Here is a 17584-nt window from a genome sequence, read left to right on the forward strand (position 1 = left end):
GTGCAGAGAGGGCAAGGAAGAAAGGTGAGCGTCTTACGCAGTGAGGACAGCTCCACTTCCCCTCGGGCGCCTTGTCTAGCTCCGGATCCAGGCAGACCAGGTGGTAAGCTCTGGGACACGAGTCGCACAGGATGATCTCTCCGCCCTGCTGACACACCTCGCAATAGTCTTGGTGATCCGTCTCGTAGCCATCCGCCTCTTCTTCGCCGGCAACTGCCAACCGGGGAGGAGAGGGGTGAGGGGGGTGGGGGGGAAGAAAGGAAAAAGGGTCAGGGTCTCCCCGACGTCCCAAGACACGGGCGGCCTGCTCTAGACCCCCGAGGCCGGACCGTCCGGCCTTCCCACATCCTGTAGCTGCCCGTGCTGGTCATGGCACGGAAATGGAAGAGGTTCCCTTGCCGGCAGCTGAACCATCGCGGGGGTGGTTGTGTGGGGGTGGGGTGTTTGGTTTAATTCAGGGCTGTCGGCCTGGGGAAGATTCCTGCATTGTAGGCAGAAGGGAACGAAGTAGTTGTTAGGAACTCCGCATAGGGGTCGGGTGGGCACATGCAGACCCACACCTTGTAGGAGAAGGAGTGGTAGATCCTGGGATGGATGGAGTCAAAAGAGGGATCAGCCTAGAATCCCTAAGTGGCCACAAGCTCCCTTGAATTCCGTGGACCCTTAGCTGACTCCTAGCAAGTACCAATCATTAATAATAATAATAATAATAATAATAATAATAATAATAACAACAACAACAACAACAACAACAACAACAATAATAATAATAATAATAACAACAACAATAATAATAGGCAGACAGATAGATGATGTTGTTGTTAGCTGCGAAGTCATGTCCGACCCATCGCGACCCTATGGACAATGTTCCTCCAGGCCTTCCTGTCCTCTACCATCTTCTGGAGTCCATTTAAGCTCACAGCTACTACTTCAGGGACTCCATCCAGCCACCTCCTTCTCTGTCGTCCCCTTCTTCTCTTGCCCCCAATCTTTCCCAGCATTAGGCTCTTCTCCAGTGAGTCCTTCCTTCTCATTAGGTGGCCAAAGGATTTGAGTTTCCGCTTCAGGATCTGGCCTTCTAAAGAGCAGTCAGGATTGATCTCCTCTAGGACTGACCGGTTTGATCGCCTTGCAGTCCAAGGGACTCGCAGGAGTCTTCTCCAGCACCAGAGTTCAAAGGCCTCAATTCTTTGGCGCTCGCTCGGCCTTTCTTGCGGTCCAGCTTTCACAGCCATACATTGCAACTGGGAAGACCATAGCCTTGACTATACGCACTTTTGTCGGCAGGGTGACGTCTCTGCTTTTTAGTGTGCTGTCTAGATTTGCCATGGCTTTCCTCCCCATTCATTCTCTTTCATACCCCCAAGCTCAGAGAAAACCAATTCAACCTGAGCTACAAATATCCCTTTCTAGAGACGACTACGATCACGATCTATCACTTTGTGGCTTGTCCGCGCACTGAGAGCTTATGCACTGGGGACAAATTCCTTGTGGGTGTCCAGTCACGCTTGGCTGATGGAAGAATTCTAGGAAATGTGACGGGCACCGAAAGTTTGAAAAAAAAAATCTGTTCTTTCTCGACAACCAAGTAAGGTGCCCTCTCCTTCGCTGTCGGAGAAGGCCTTTCAGCCTCTCCCGCCCCAGGGGGACGGGTTTAACCTCACCTTTTTTCTTCTTCCGTCCAGGCCGACCCCGCTTGAGTTTCTTGACCCTTCCCGAACTGTCGGAACGCACGGAAGAGCTGTGAACGCTTGAATTATCCAGGTCGGATTCTTCTTCTGCTTCTGCTACCTCGTCGCTCTGAAACAAATGCTGTACATAACCGGAGCGATCCTCCATTAGGAAAAACCCAGAAAGAGGCAGGAGATGAAGAGGAACGGCGGTGGGAAAGGAAAGAGGGACGGGGGTGGGATACCCCAACTTCGGAGCTAAGCCCAAAAGCAAGCAGAAAGACGCAAGAAGAAGCGTTCCACCCAGCCCGGCCCAGCGATGGAGTTGACCAACCCCAGTTCAGTTACAAGGGGTTGGATCTGAGGGACCACGCGTGGAGTCTATTTCACACGGCAAAGGGGAAGGGGCAGGAAGAAAGGAGGTGGAGATGAGGTTGTAACAGCAAGCAAGCATCCCACAGTCGCAACCATGCAACCTGAATTTGCCGTGCTGGTTCCTAAAAGGAATCTCAGGCTAAGGGTATTGCCAAAAGGGTCCCTGGCACAGCCAGGGCCTGGAGCAAGGGTGAGCAACCTTGACAACTTGAAGACTTGTGGACTTCAAGTCCCAGAACTGAACTTCAACTTTAAGAATTGTGGACTTCAAGTCCCAGAATTGAACTCAAAAGTCTTCCAACTTTAAGAATTGTGGACTTCAAGTCCCAGAACTGAACTTCAGCTTTAAGAATTGTGGACTTCAAGTCCCAGAACTGAACTTCAACTTTAAGACTTTGGACTTCAAGTCCGAGAACTGAACTCAAAGTCTTCAACTTTAAGACGTTTGGACTTCAAGTCCCAGAATTGAACTCAAAGTCTTCCAACTTTAAGAATTGTGGACTTCAAGTCCCAGAATTGAACTCAAAAGTCTTCCAACTTTAAGAATTGTGGACTTCAAGTCCCAGAACTGAACTTCAACTTTAAGAATTGTGGACTTCAAGTCCCAGAACTGAACTTCAACTTTAAGACTTTGGACTTCAAGTCCGAGAACTGAACTCAAAGTCTTCAACTTTAAGACGTTTGGACATCAAGTCCCAGAATTGAACTCAAAGTCTTCCAACTTTAAGACTTATGGACTTCAAGTCCCAGAATTGAACTCAAAGTGTTCCAACTTTAAGAATTGTGGACTTCAAGTCCCAGAATTGAACTCAAAGTCTTCCAACTTTAAGACTTATGGACATCAAGTCCCAGAATTGAACTCAAAGTGTTCCAACTTTAAGAATTGTGGACTTCAACTCCCAGAATGGAACTCACAAGTCTTCAACTTTAAGACTTGTGGACTTCAAGTCCCAGAATTGAACTCAAAGTCTTCCAACTTTAAGACTTGTGGACTTCAAGTCCCAGAACTGAACTCAAAGTCTTCCAACTTTAAGAATTGTGGACTTCAAGTCCCAGAACTGAACTTCAACTTTAAGAGTTTGGACTTCAACTCCCAGAACGGAACTCAAAGTCTTCAACTTTAAGACTTTTGGACTTCAAGTCCCAGAATTCCCTAGCCAGCTGCAGGGGCGCTGAAGTGCACTGGTCTTAAAAGTTGCCAAGGCTGAGGACCCCTGGCTTAAGAGAGTCACACACCTTCCCCATGGCTAGCAGTAGTCAGCACCGGCAGCCAACGATGCCAAGTCAGCCCAATTTGAAGAACAGCAACCGATTGGAGGGATTAGCTAGTTTTGAGCTGAGCTGGTGGTCTCTCTTAACGAAGCCACCGAGCTCTTCCACCTTGCTAATTTGGTCCAGGAAATGCCAAAGCCATCAAGCTCAGCTGAGGGGGCAGGGTGGGGGGGTGGGGGTGGGGGGGTTTCCACATTCACACGCACAGCTGCAAGGGAGCGCGCCTTACTGAGCTGCTCTTTTTGCGCTTCCCGCCGATCATGCCCAGCTTGATCTTCAGGGGCGCCATCTTCTTCCCCTTCATCTTCCTCTTCACCTCGGGGACCCGAGGGCTTTTGCTCCGCTTCTTGTGGCCCGGTCCTTGGGTGGAAGGGAGGGGGGGGGAGAGAGGAAAAAAAAACAAATGGGGAAAAAAAAGGACTTCTCAGTCGAACAGTCGACATTTCCCCCTTTCCCCGTCGTCAGAAAGAGACGGGCGGGTTTCGGGGACGCTCCGAAGCAGCAAAGCAGAGGAGGGCAAAAAAAAATTGCCTGGAACAATCGCACCCCAGCGGGATGCTGCAGGAAAACGCGAGCATTGCGGCCGCTCTGCTCGCTTGCAAAAATAAAAATAAAATATGGGGGGGGGGGTTTAAAAAACAGGGACGTGACAAGGGGCCCGAGACGATTCAAAGTTTGGCCCCTCTCCCTTCTCCAGGAATTTGGGATCCGGTCGGGCTGAAGCATGGAAAGCTGAGCTGGGGGGTTTATTTGCAGAGGTTTCATGACCCACCTAGGCAATATAACCAGTGCTAGAAGGGAGGGGGGTTTGCAAAACAGAGGGAGGGGAGAAGAGAGGAGGGGGGGGAGGAGGAAGAAGAGGAGGACACAGGAGAGGGCTGTGGGGTCCTTGGCGGTCTCTGAGCTTGGGGGTTCCCTTGCAGACGTTTCGTGACCCAACTAGGGAACATCATCAGTGCTAGAAGGGAATGTGGGAAGAGGAGGAGGAGGAGGAGGAGGAGGAGGAGGAGGAGGAGGAGGAGGAAGACGACTGTGGGGTCCTTGTTGCTGTCTGAGCTTGTTTTCTTGCAGATGTTTCGTGACCCAACTAGGGAACATCGTCAGTGGTAGAAGGGTGAGGGGTTTTCTCCCTGTTTATACACAGTAGCTCGCTCTGCCTGTGTAGGTGGGAGTGTAGTAGCCCCCTTGGTTGTTCTTTCATTGGGCTATGGTTTTCTGTCTGGGGTTTATCCCTGCTTCTCTGAGTGTGAGTTGTCGAGAGAGTTCTGTGTGCTGGTTGGCGTTCCCTAGCAGGGTCATGAAACGTCTGCAAGAAAAGCACCCAGCTCAGAGACCACCAAGGACCCATCAGTAGTCCTCCTCCTCCTCTTCTTCCTCTTCCTCCTCCTCCTCCTCCCTTCTAGCACTGATGACGTTCCCTAGCTGGGTCATGAAACGTCTGCAAGGAAAGCACCCAGCTCAAAGAGCACCAAGGACCCCACAGTCCTTCCTTCCTTCCTTCCTTCCTTCCTTCCTTCCTTCCTTCCTTCCTTCCTTTCCTCCCTTCTAACACTGATGACGTTCCCTAGTTGGGTCACAGAACATCTGTAAGAAGACAAGAAAGCTCAGAGAGTAGCAGGGACTCCAAAGTTGTCATCCTTCTCCTCCACCTCCCCTCCTCTCTGTAATCCCCCCCCCCCCACTCCTCTAATACTGATGACGTTCCCTAGTTGGGTCGTGAAATGTCTGCAAGGAAACCATCAAGTCCAGAGAGTGCCAAGGATCCCATGGTCCTCCTCCTCCTCCTCTCTCCATAAACCCCCCTCCCTTCTAGCACTGATGACATTGCCTAGTTGGGTTGTGAAACGTCTGCAAGGAAACCGCCCAGCTCAGAGAGCACCAAGGACCCCACAGTCCTTCCTTCCTTCCTTCCTTCCTTCCTTTCCTTCCTTCCTTCCTTCCTTCCTTCCTTCCTTCCTTCCTTCCTTCCTTCTCCTCCCTTCTAGCACTGATGACATTCCCTAGTTGGGTCGTGAAACGTCTGCAAGGAAACCGCCCAACTCAGAGAGCACCAGGTGCCCCACAATTCAACCCCGAGCTACAAAATATTCTCTTCTGTCCATAGCTTTTCTTCCTTGCCCCGGCAGTTTCCCGTCAGTGGCGCCCGGCCTCTGTCCATCGCACAGCCGTCGCCCCCTCCTCCTCGGCTCCCCACCCCATTCCTCGCGGAGAAGGGCCGACCGGCGCCCGCCCGGCACTCACCTTTGCCCTCTTTGGTCTTGGCTTTGCGGATGGGAAGAGGCGGGGGCGGGGGCTGCAGCAGATGCTGGGGCTCGGGGGAAGGGACGACGGCCGAGACGGCGGCGGAGACCTGTTCTGCGACGGCGGCGGCAGCAGCGGCGGCGGCGGCAGCCACGGCGGCCGTCGAGCCTTTGAAGGGGTTGTTGGCACTGAATTCCCGCCACTTGGCCCCCATGATGGTCATCATTTTGGACATGGGGATCTTGGGGTTCTTTTTGGCAATGAGAGGCCTGGAGGAGAGGAAGGGGCAACGCAGAGGGTCACCGAAGCCCCTTTCGCTGGGCAGCGGATAAAGCCGCCCTCCGCCTTTCACAGCGACGGCGCTCAACACCCGCGGACGGCTTCACAGCGCATTTCCAACCCTCTCGAAGCGGTTCACGGAGTCAGCCTGTTGCCCCCCCCCAACTATCTGGGTCCTCATTTTACAGACCTTGGAAGGACGGGAGGCTGAGTCAACTTGAGCCGGTCAGGATCGAACTGCTGGCAGTGAGCATTGAGTTAGCCTGCGATACTGCATTCTAACCAGCTATGATAGCTTCCTTCCTTCCCATTTTTCTTCCTTCCTTCTCGTTTCCCTTCCTTCCTTCTCATTTTCCTTCCTTCCTTCTCGTTTCCCTTCCTTCCTTCTCGTTTCCCTTCCTTCCTTCCCGTTTTCCTTCCTTCCTTCCTTCTCGTTTCCCTTCCTTCCTTCTCGTTTCCCTTCCTTCCTTCCCATTTTCCTTCCTTTCTTCCTTCTCGTTTCCCTTCCTTCCTTCTCGTTTCCCTTCCTCCCTTCTCATTTTCTTTCCTTCCTTCTCATTTTCCTTCTTTCCTTCCTTCCTTCTCATTTCCCTTCCTTCCTTCTCATTTTCCTTCCTTCCTTCCCATTTTCCTTCCTTCCTTCCTTCTCGTTTCCCTTCCTTCCTTCTCGTTTCCCTTCCTTCCTTCTCGTTTCCCTTCCTTCCTTCTCATTTTCCTTCCTTCCTTCTCGTTTTCCTTCCTTCCTTCCCATTTTCCTTCCTTCCTTCTCGTTTCCCTTCCTTCCTTCTCATTTTCCTTCCTTCCTTCCCATTTTCCTTCCTTCCTTCCTTCTTGTTTCCCTTCCTTCCTTCTCGTTTCCCTTCCTTCCTTCTCGTTTCCCTTCCTTCCTTCTCATTTTCCTTCCTTCCTTCCTGTTTCCCTCCCTTCCTTCCTTCCTCCTTCCTTCCTTCCCATTTTCCTCCCTTCCTTCTCATTTTCATTCGCGAGAGAGAAATGAAGAGAAATTTCCCGACAGCGACAACAATTAACCAACGGAACGTCTTGCATTCAGACGTTGTGGGTGCTCCAACCCTGGAGGGTCTTAAGAAGAGATTGTCTGGAAGGGTCTAGGCAGGGCGAGAGTCCCCAGCGCCTGGTCCGTGGACCGATACTGAGCCACGGGCACGCCAGCAAGCGGTCCGCACAAAGAAGCAAAGCCCCATCTGTGGGATGCAGGCAGCACACAAAACCGCGCACTCTCCGGTCCGCAGGAAAATTTCTCCATGGAACCCTTCCCTGCTGCCCCAAAGGTTGGGGACCTCCGGTCTAGGGTCTGCTGCTTGGGCAGGGGGTTGGACTAGATGACCTCCAAGGTCCCTTCCATCTGTTATTCTTTTTTCCTTCCTTCCTTCCTTCTTCCCTCCCTCCCTTCTCCAACACCAGAAGTTTTAAAGAAGAGATTGGAGAACCATTTGTCTGAAACGGTATAGGGTTTCCTGCCTGAGCAGGGGGTTGGACTGGATGACCTCCAAGGTCCCTTCCAGCTCTCTCCTCCTGCTGTCGGTCAAAAAGACAAGGGGCGGAAGCTCCTCGGAGGGAACCGAGAAGGCATTTTCCCGGCAGCGGGAAAGATTTAATGAAAGGGACACACCTCGCCTCCCGGAGCTGCGGGCCTCCCGTCGCAGGAGGTTTTCCCAAGAAAAGATTGCACGGCCGTTTGTCCAGGATGATGTATGTGGTCAAGGGTGGGGTGGGACTAGAAGGCCTCCCGAGGCCCCTCCCGGCCCTGCCATCCTATAACTCCCTCTTACAAATCGGGAGGGGGCTTTCGCCAAGCCGCGCGGCCTCGCCGCTCACCTCGCAAAGACACGCGGCGCCGTTCTCGTTTTAGAAAAACACGAGACGCGTTGCGTCGGAAAGGCATGCAGAGAAAGGAAGGTCAAGAAGCAGAGCCAACATCCACACGTTTTCATCGGGTTCTAACCAGGGAACGTGAGAATGGAACACTTAGGGATGGGGGCGGTTTGGGGGGTGGAGGGAGGAGGAGGGGGGTCCAACGAACGCTTTACAAACAGTCGAGGCTGGAAAGCAGAAGACGCCACGTCAGGAGAGCTCAGACAGGCGCTGGGGTGGGTTGTGGGGGGAAGAAGAAAAAAGGCAAGCGGGCTAGCGGAGATGAGAGCGAGTCTCTTCCTCCAGCCAGCTGCAACATCACACAGCAAATCACTTCCGTTCTCTCCTCCCCCAGGAATCGCACACATACACACACACACACACATACACATGCACAGACACACAGCCCCAGCGCACCAAAGCGAGGATTAAAGGGGTCTCCCCCTCCTCTCTTTATCAGTCTCGAGGGAAAGACGAGAAACTGACTGCCGAGCTGGAACGGGCCCGACGCTCCATTTAATCCGACCGGGGGCCGATGGCGTGCTGGGCTTGTGGCGCTGGAGGAAACGATGCCGAACAGAGGGAGCCCGGAGGCGCAAGGTTCCTGGAGGCCTCTGCTAGCACACGCACCCCACCGCCTTCATCTCCTTCCCCCCCCACCCGCCCCCAACTGAGAACCCCGAAGCAGAAGACAGCCATCATTTGCAATCATTCTGCTTGCCAAGGGGGGGGCCCTGCGATCTCAATCCTGCTCCCTGCACACAGACACAGACACACAGACAGACACACAACCCGTGCACACAGCTTCAGGACTTCACTGGCTGCCAGAGCCCATCTGCTGATGTGTGGCCCGGTGGGGGCTTAAGCCTACAAAGACCAGAAGGGTTAGAGGGTCTCCTGCCCGAGCAGGGGGGTTGGACTAGATGGCCTCCGAGGTCCCCTCCAAACTCTGGTTCTTTCTCTTATTCTACGGAGCTTGCCTCCAGGCGTCGCAGGTGCTCTGATACGGGAGGTTTTTAAGAAGAGAGACTGGACAGCCATTTGTCTGAAATGGTATAGGGTTTCCTGTCTGACCAGGGGGTTGGACTAGATCTCCTCCAAGGTCCCTTCCAACCTTATTATATTATTACTATTACTATTACTATTCATTATTATTATTATTATTATTGATCATCGCACAGTCAGCAAGATGTTCAGCCTGGATTTGGCATTTTTGTCTGCCTATCGAGTTCTCACCAAGGACCCGGGATAGGCAGATATGGATGTTTGATGGTCTTACAGATCTCGTCGCAGGATGGAAGCCGTTCCTAGTAAGGCCGCCTTTTGCAATTGACTGATGGAGAATTTGTCAATGCCGATGATGGTGTCCAAGTGGTGCTCCAGTTGTTTTGGGATGGCACCTAAGGCGCCTATGACTATTGGTACTACCCTTGCTTGCCTTTGCCACAGTCTATTTCTATTCCTATTTGTAGGCCTTTGCATTTTGTTATCTTCTCCAGTTCTTTCTCCTCTATTCTGCTGTCTCCAGGCACTGCCACGTCCGCTATCCAGACTTTTTTGTCTTTCTTATCGACAATTGTTAAGTCCGGGGTGTTATGTGGCAGGTGCTTCTCTGACCAGGTCCCTTCCAACTTTTTTATTATTATTGTTGTTGTTATTATTAGTTGTTTTGTTGTTATTATTATTGTTATTGTCATTATGTTATTATTATTAGTTGTTTATTATTATTATTATTATTATTATTATTATTATTATTATTATTATTATTATTATTATTATGTGAACACAATAGTAGTTTTTCTCATCTATTGCATTTAAAAAATATATATCTGCTTTAGGGACTGCATCTTTTCCCAGGGCCCTGGAGAGAACGGCGTGAAAGCCTGGAGCCTCAGGCCTCTTGCTTCCCCCCCCCCACGCGCCCCCCCCAAAAAAAAAAATTAGAAGGGGGGGGAAAAATAACACATTTGGAAAATTATCCGGAGGACGGAAGCCGTCAAGCCGCCTTGCTTTTTTTGCTTGCCTTGCGCTATGATCTCATGTTGACTCGGGTGGATCGGGCTCGTGTTTTGTTTTTTGTTTTTTTTAATTATTGATGGTCGATTCCCGCCCACAATGCACTGCAGCAAGGCTATTAAAGGCACACAAAAAAAAGGGAAAAAAAAGAAGAAGGGATGCCATTACGGACAAATACGAGCTCTGGCTTTATAAAAGGGGAGATGGGAAGCGAAGGGGAGGGGAAGGGGAGAAGAGAAAATATGCAAGGCGCTGAACCGAAGGAGGGAGGGAGGGGTCTGGCCTTTATTTAATTTCAAAATGGTTTCCAGAAATAGGCGTGTCTGGGAAACAAAGGCAGGCCTGAACAAAAAAAACAAAAAAAAAAACCACAACGGCACAGCGAGTCCGGCCTTGTGTGCGCTCGCGTGTGCGTGCTTGTGTGTGTGTGTGTGTGTGTAAAGAATTGGAGAAAAAAAAGAATGTGGCAAGGGGAGGGGAGAGAGAGAGAGAGAGAGAGATGGAGAGGCAGAGGCAAGGATAACCGCGAGATAAAAAGAACAAGGCCCCAGCCCTACGTGCTTGGCTGATCCAGACTGCCGTGGCAGATGGGAAGAATGGGGAAAGGAAAAATAAAATAAAATAAAAAACAGAATATTAAAAACAGGGGGGGGAAAAAAGAGAGAGAGAGAGAGAGAAAAGAAGGTGGGAGGACGATTAGGGGGCTGGAGGCTAACGTGTATAATAATAATAATAATTTTATTTATATATCAAGTTGCTGGAATGGGGTGTGTCGAGTTTAATGGGAAGGAGGACGGGGGACAAGATAGCAGCAGTCTTCCAATATTTGGGGTGGGGGGCAGCTGCCCCAAAGAAGAGGGGAGTGGGGGGGGTCCCACCTATTCCCCAAAGCACCCCGAAGGCAGGACAGGAAGCAACGGATGGAAAACTCACCCAGGAGAGAAGCAGCTTAAGAAATAAAGAGGCATTTCAGGACAATTAGCCGGTGGAACTCCTCGCCTCCAGACGTTGTGGGCGATCCCTCACTGGAGGTTTTTAAAGAAGTGACCGGACGGCCGTTTGTCCAGAATGATAAGAGGGTCTCCTCCTCGAGCAGAGGGCTCGACTAGAGGACCTCCGAGGTCCCTTCCAACTCCCGTCTATTCCGTTCCTCTGAAGGCGGGGAGAGAGGAGCCCTAGGAAGGCCAGAGGGAGGAAATGCTGCCCGAGCAGGATCGGGAGAAAGAGGCAGGTAATCCTCAACGTACGACAGATCAGCCCCACCTTTCCTTCGCTAAGCGAGACGTTTTGTTAAAAGTGAGTTTGGGAGGGGGGCCCCGCTGTATGACCATTTTTTTGCCCCGGGATCACGGCAGCCGTTAAGAGAGTTAACGGGGTCGTCGCGGGAATCCGGCTCCCCCATCGACTTTTGCTGGGTCAAAGGAGGTCACCAAAAAAAGGACTCCGGGACCCTCCGACCGTCATAAATACGAGTCATTTGCTAAGCATTTGAATTCTGATCACGGGACCACATGGAAGCTGCCAATGGTCGGACATAAGGGGGGGGAGGGGAGAAACGGTCGCAAGTGATTCCCCACACACACACACACAATGTGCCATTGTAACTTTGAAAGGTCCCTAAATGAACTTTTTGTAAGTCGGGGACTAGCTGCAACCCAACCTGCGACATTTTTCTGACAGTGAGAACAATTAGCCAGTGGAACAACCTGCCTCCAGAAGCTGTGAATGCTCCAACACTGGAAGTTTTTAAGAAGAGACTGGACAGCCATTTGTCTGAAATGGTAGAGGGTTTCCTGCCTGAGCAGCGGGTTGGACTAGATGACCTCCGAGGTCCCTTCCAACTGTTATGCTGTTGTTGTTATTCTTCCTTCTTTCCTTCCTTCCTTTCTCCCTCCCTTCTCCAACCCTGGAAGATTTTATGAAGAGACTGGACAGCCTTTTGTCTGAAATGGTGTTGGGATTCCTGTCTGAGCAGGGGGTTGGACTAGATGACCTCCAAGGTCCCTTCCAACTTTTTAATCATTCTTATTCTTATTATCCCAAGCTTCTCGACTCTCTGGCAGGATCAGAATGCCGACGGAGCTGGATTGGATGGCTTTGATCGTGGGCTCCATTCAGACAGTTCAACCCTGCCTCTCTGCATGACCTCAGGTCCTGTCGCACTTCCCGGGAACTTCTCACCCTAGCCGGGAGAAATACGCCGGCTGGAGAAAGGAAGTGAATGGGAAGAAGAGGGAGGGAGAGAGAACAATTGTGAGCGGGGAGGGGTGGGGGAGTGGCTGGACCTCCCCCCAGTAGTTGTTTTATTATTATTATTATTATTATTATTATTATTATTATTATTATTATTATTATTATTACTATTATTACTATTATTACTATTATTATTATAAAACTTTTATTCAGCAAACATGAAACTCAGTCAACTGAACACTCAAATTGACTGGCACCGATGGTTGACACGGGTTGCTGCCAGCATCCCAGGAATCAACCAGGTACCTCCTTAAAATGTAAGATCTTCCGAGTAGCGCAAATTTTTGTAGCTTTGCTGGAGTTATGGCAGGAAGCTGCAGTTTCTTGATGTGTTTTGCAAAGCTTTGGGACATAGTTCCCAGTGGCCCCGATGACAATGGGTATCACTGTTACGCGTTTCATCCACCCTTCATCATCATCATCATCAACCATTTGTCTGCAGTAGAATGACTCACAGAGGGGAGGGGCCACAGCAGAAAAGGCTCTTCTCCTTGACACACACCCTCCCCACTGCAAGACAGGGTGCTGGAGCAGTACGTAGGGCGGAAGAGCCACAAAGAGGATCAGGGGACTGGAGGCTAAAACACACAAAGAACGGTTGCTGGAATTGGGGATGTCCAGTTGCGTATAGTCAAGGCTATGGTCTTCCCAGTTTAAATGTATGGCTGTGAAAGTTGGACCGTAAGAAAGGCTGAGCGCCAAAGAATTGAGGCCTTTGAACTGTGGTGCTGGAGAAGACTCCTGCGAGTCCCTTGGACTGCAAGGCGATCCAACCGGTCACTCCTAGAGGAGATCCACCCTGACTGCTCTTTAGAAGGCCAGATCCTGAAGCTGAAACTCAAATACTTTGGCCACCTAATGAGAAGGAAGGACTCACTGGAGAAGAGCCTCATGCTGGGAAAGGTGGAGGGCAAGAGAAGAAGGGGACGACAGAGAAGGAGGTGGCTGGATGGACTCCCTGAAGCAGTAGGCGTGAGCTTAAATGGACTCCAGAAGATGGTGGAGGACAGGAAGGCCTGGAGGAACGTTGTCTGTGGGGTCGCGATGGGTTGGAGATGACTTCACAACTAACAAGAAGTTTAATGAAGAGAAGGACGAGGCGGGACATGATAGCAGCCTTCCAGTATCTCAAGGCAGGACAAGAAGCAACGGATGGAAACTCACCAAGGAGAGAAGCAACCTGGAACCAAGGAGAAACTTCCCGACGGTTGTCAGGGCTCCAACCCTGGAGGTTTTTAAGAAGAGATGTTCTGGATCACGGGTCCCCAAGCCCCGGTCCATGGACCCGTGGCACGCCAACAACCGATCCGCACAAACAGCCCCATCCGCGGGGATGCAGGCAGCACATAAAACCAGGCCCCCTCCAGTCCGCGGAAAAACCTCTCTCTCTACAGAAGCGGCCCCCGGTGCCCAAAAGGTTGGGGACCTCTGGGTACAGGGTCTCCTGCCTGAGCAGGGGGTTGGACTGGAGGACCTCCGAGGTCCCTTCCAACTCTTGTTAATTCTGGGCCGGTGCCAATGGGGGAAGAGGCTCCTCAGACACCCTGCACCCACACAAGCCTTAGCAGCACCAGGCTGCGCAACCCCCGCCCCCCCCCCCCCAGCGCAGGGCAGGCGTGTCTTTATCCGAACCCCGAAGCACCCCCAAGGGACTCTTGAGACCCATAAGGCTGGGCCCTTTCCTGCCTCCCTTCCGATTCCAGGGCTCCTGGAGAGAGGGATGGCAAATTTATTTATTTTCCTCGCCGACGGCACAACCTCGCTTCCGAAGCGGAGGAGCTACCGGCAACTCTCTCTCTCTCTCTCTCTCGGGGGTGTGTGTGGCTGTTGCAGCGTTTTAGCTCCCCAAAGCCCGACAAGGGACCTCAAAGTCCTCCGAGAGCCACGAAAGGGAAATAAAAAGGGCTGCAAAGGGGCTTTCCCTCTTGATCGGGGGGGGGGCTTTGGGCCAATTCCAGCCACGCAGGGTGACCCGCCTCCCGCCCGGGCAAGTGCCCAACAATTTAGAGCTAATTAGAGGCAGGCCGAGGGCTGCCTCCTCCCCCCCCCCCACCTTAGCCCCACAGCTGGGCTTGGTCCTCCCCCGGGCACCTGGAATAAATCACCGCCTTTATTAAAGCTGGCGAGGCTCAGGTGGCCTGGCCGCTGCCAGGTTTCTGCCGCCGGTCGCAGAGGCTGTGTTGGCAGCCGAGCAGGGCTCTGCCCGCCAAGCCGAAGCCGGGAGACACGGGGGGGGGGGGAGTGGGGGGGGCTGCCAAGGCCACTGGTGGCTTCCCTGCAGCTGACGGGAGCTGAGCTGAGCCTGGCTTGAACTGCAGGCTGGCAGCCAGAGGAGGTCTGGGAGGCAGAGAGCGCCGGGAGCTCTGGGACCTTCCGGGATTGACCGAGTTTAGGAACGCAGAGAGAGAGAGAGAGAGAGACAGAGAGAGAGAGAGAGAGAGAGAGATGGAGAGAAAGAGAAAGGGAGAAAGAGAGAAAGAAAGAGGGAGGGGAGAGAGAAAGAGAAAGAGAGAGAAAGAAAGGGAGAGGGAAAGAAAGAGAAAGAGAGAAAGGGAGGGAAAGAGAAAGAGAGAGAGAAAGAAAGGGAGAGAGATAAGAAGAAAGAGAAAGGGAAAGGGTGTGAGAGAAGAGAGAGAGAGAGAGAGAGAGAGAGAGAGAGAGAGAGAGAGAGAGAGAGAGAGAAGATACCACTACCCCCACCCCCGTTCTCCAGGCAGGAGTCTTGCCCCCCCCCCAGGGGCAGAGACCAGCATGAGAAGCAGCTCCCTTTGCACAAGCCAGAATGACAATCCCGACAAAGGTGCCGACTTGGGCAGACGTCTCCGGAGAGAAGACTATCAGCACAGGGCATGTGGGGAGGGGCCCTCTCAAAATGCTTGTTCGGTTCTTAAGGTGACCAGAGTAGGATCACGTTAGAAAGGGGTGTGCGTGTGTGTGTGTGTGTGTGCGAAAGAGAACCTGGAGTTTCGTCGAGCGCCACCCTTTTCGCAGAGAATTGTGCATTGCGGGCAAGCGGGCCAGGAGACGCATTCAGGTGCCTCCGCAAATCTATCGATTTCTGTCCGTTTCTCTGGCTGCCCGTCTCAAAGACTCCTCCAATGAAGACTCCGCAGAAGCAAATGACAATAAGAAGGAGAGAGAGAAGAGAGAGAGAATGATAAATGATAAGCTAGATGCTAGATGGATAGGCGGATACGGGAGAGAGACAGAATGGATGGACAGACAGATAGGATGGGTGGGTGGATCGGGATGAGAGAGAGAGAGAGAGAGAGAGAGAGAAGAGATAGAGATGAGATAGATAAGAGAGAGAGAGAGAGAATGGATGGGCAGATAGGATGGATGGGTGGCTGTAATGGATGTAGATAGATAGATAGATAGATAGATAGATAGATAGATAGATAGATACTGTAGATAGATAGATATAGAAGAGCTAGAAATGAGAAAGAAAGAAAGAAAGAAAGAGAGAGAGAGAGAGAAAGAGAAAGAAAGAAAGAAAGAAAGAAAGAAAGAAAGAAAGAAAGAAAGAAAGAAAGAAAGAAAGAAAGAGGAAGGAAGGAAGGAAGGAAGGAAGGAAGGGCAGATAGGATGGATGGAGATGAGATAGATAGATAGATAGATAGATAGATAGATGATAGATAGATAGATGAGCTAGAAATGAAGAAAGAAAGAAAGAAAGAAAGAAAGAAAGAAAGAAAGAAAGAAAAAAAAGAAAGAAAGAAAGGAAGGAAGGAAGGAAGGAAGGAAGGATGAGCAGATAGGATGGATGGGAAGATAGGATGGTTGGATGGAGAGAGATGAGATAGATACAGACAAACAGACGGACGGATCTCCCTACGGACGTGGGCTGCATCTCACCTAGCGGAATCTCACTGGGGGCACCGGATGTCGCAAGAGGCGTCCGTGAAGGTGGGTGTGGATATGGATGTTTTTACCTGACGATCTTTATTTTTTTTAAAAAAAACCACTTTTTGAAGAGGCAACCAATAAATGTTCCAGAGAAGCGAATAAACCTCCACCATCAAGCGCCCTCCCTTCGGAAGGTCTATCGGGGCCCTTCTCAGCCCCACATTTCTCTCTGCTAAGTCAGACGGTGCTTAAGTGCCCCATCTCACGACCTTATTTTGCCACAGTTAAAGCAAATCGCCACCGCCGTTAAGTGAGTCACGCGGTCCTTAAATGGATCTGGCTTCCCCCACCCCACCCCACCCCACTGACTCTGCTTGTCGGCTGGGAAGGTTACAACGGTGGATCACATCACACACACACACACACACACACACACACACACACACACACACACACGGGACACTGCGACTGTTGTAAACGCATGCCAGTGACCAAGCCCCTCTCATTGGGATCGCATGACCCACGGGGAGCCTGCCACGGTCGTTCAGTGTGAAAACCGGCCGTAAGGTCTCTTTTCGTCGTCCCCCCCCCCCCCAGTGGCTTTTGAAACTTCAAAGCGGCTTTGTAACTTCGGTCACTTAAACAAAGGGCTGTAAATTGAGGACTAGCTCTATTTCCAGGCATGACCTGGGTCACGTCGCCCTCGCCTGCCCACCCACCCGCCCACCGGCCCGCCTGGATGACCTCGAAGGAACCCACCTCATAAACTGGCTGAAAGCCTTGTAGTTGGTCAAGGTGTGGTAGTCTTCCTCGGTGAACACGTGGTCCACGTCCTCCAGGCCCCACGTCATGAGCAGCTGAGCCGAGGACTTCTGCTCCACCTGGAAAGGGAGGAGAGAAAGGGGTTAGGGTATCCCCCGCCCGGAGACCAAAATACTCCTCGGTGCCTATTGCCAGGAGAAGGAGGAGAGGGGGGGGTGGCAGGAAGGGGGAAAGAGCAGAAATCTCGAACGCGGCCCCCCGCATCAGACTTAAGTAGATAAAAAGGAGTTGGGAGGGACCTCGGAGGTCTTCTAGCCCAACCCCCCCATGCTCAGGCAGGAAACCCTGGCTTCTTTAAAAGGAGGAGGAGGAGGAACAGAATAACAGACTTGGAAGGGACTTTGGAGGTCATCTAGCCCAACCCCCTGCTCAGGCAGGAAAGCCTATACCAATGTCTGGAGGAGGAGGAGGAGGAGGAGGAGGAAGAGGAGGAGGAGGAGGAACAGAATAACAGATTTGGAAGGGACTTTGGAGGTCATCTAGCCCAACCCCCTGCTCAGGCAGGAAAGCCTATACCAATGTCTGGAGGAGGAGGAGGAGGAGGAGGAGGAGGAGGAGGAGGAGGAGGAGGAGGAGGAGGAGGAGGAAGAGGAGGAGGAAGAGGAACAGAATAACAGATTTGGAAGGGACTTTGGAGGTCATCTAGCCCAACCCCCTGCTCAGGCAGGAAAGCCTATACCAATGTCTGGAGAGGAGGAGGAGGAGGAGGAGGAGGAGGAGGAGGAGGAGGAGGAGGAGGAGGAAGAGGAACAGAATAACAGATTTGGAAGGGACTTTGGAGGTCATCTAGCCCAACCCCCTGCTCAGGCAGGAAAGCCTATACCAAGGAGGAGGAAGAGGAGGAGGAAGAGGAACAGAATAACAGATTTGGAAGGGACTTTGGAGGTCATCTAGCCCAACCCCCTGCTCAGGCAGGAAAGCCTATACCAATGTCTGGA

At 51.8% G+C, this 17584-nt stretch overlaps 1 protein-coding gene across 1 annotated transcript in view; it reads right to left on the bottom strand.

Moving 5' to 3' along the window:
* LOC310650698 (chromodomain-helicase-DNA-binding protein 3-like) overlaps positions 1-16705 on the bottom strand; it is a gene marked incomplete at both ends in the record, with an annotated part of 37577 nt that extends 20872 nt beyond the window's left edge. The window contains 5 exons of the mRNA XM_083380282.1: positions 38-213; positions 1665-1812; positions 3547-3677; positions 5559-5827; positions 16584-16705. Coding sequence (XP_083236408.1) covers positions 38-213; positions 1665-1812; positions 3547-3677; positions 5559-5827; positions 16584-16705 — 846 coding nt within the window. The remainder of the gene's footprint in view (positions 1-37; positions 214-1664; positions 1813-3546; positions 3678-5558; positions 5828-16583) is intronic.
* Positions 16706-17584: the final 879 nt, after the last annotated feature.

Source organism: Vipera ursinii (assembly GCF_947247035.1).
Source record: "Vipera ursinii genome assembly, contig: scaffold_207, whole genome shotgun sequence".
Classification (NCBI taxonomy): Eukaryota; Metazoa; Chordata; class Lepidosauria; order Squamata; family Viperidae; genus Vipera; species Vipera ursinii.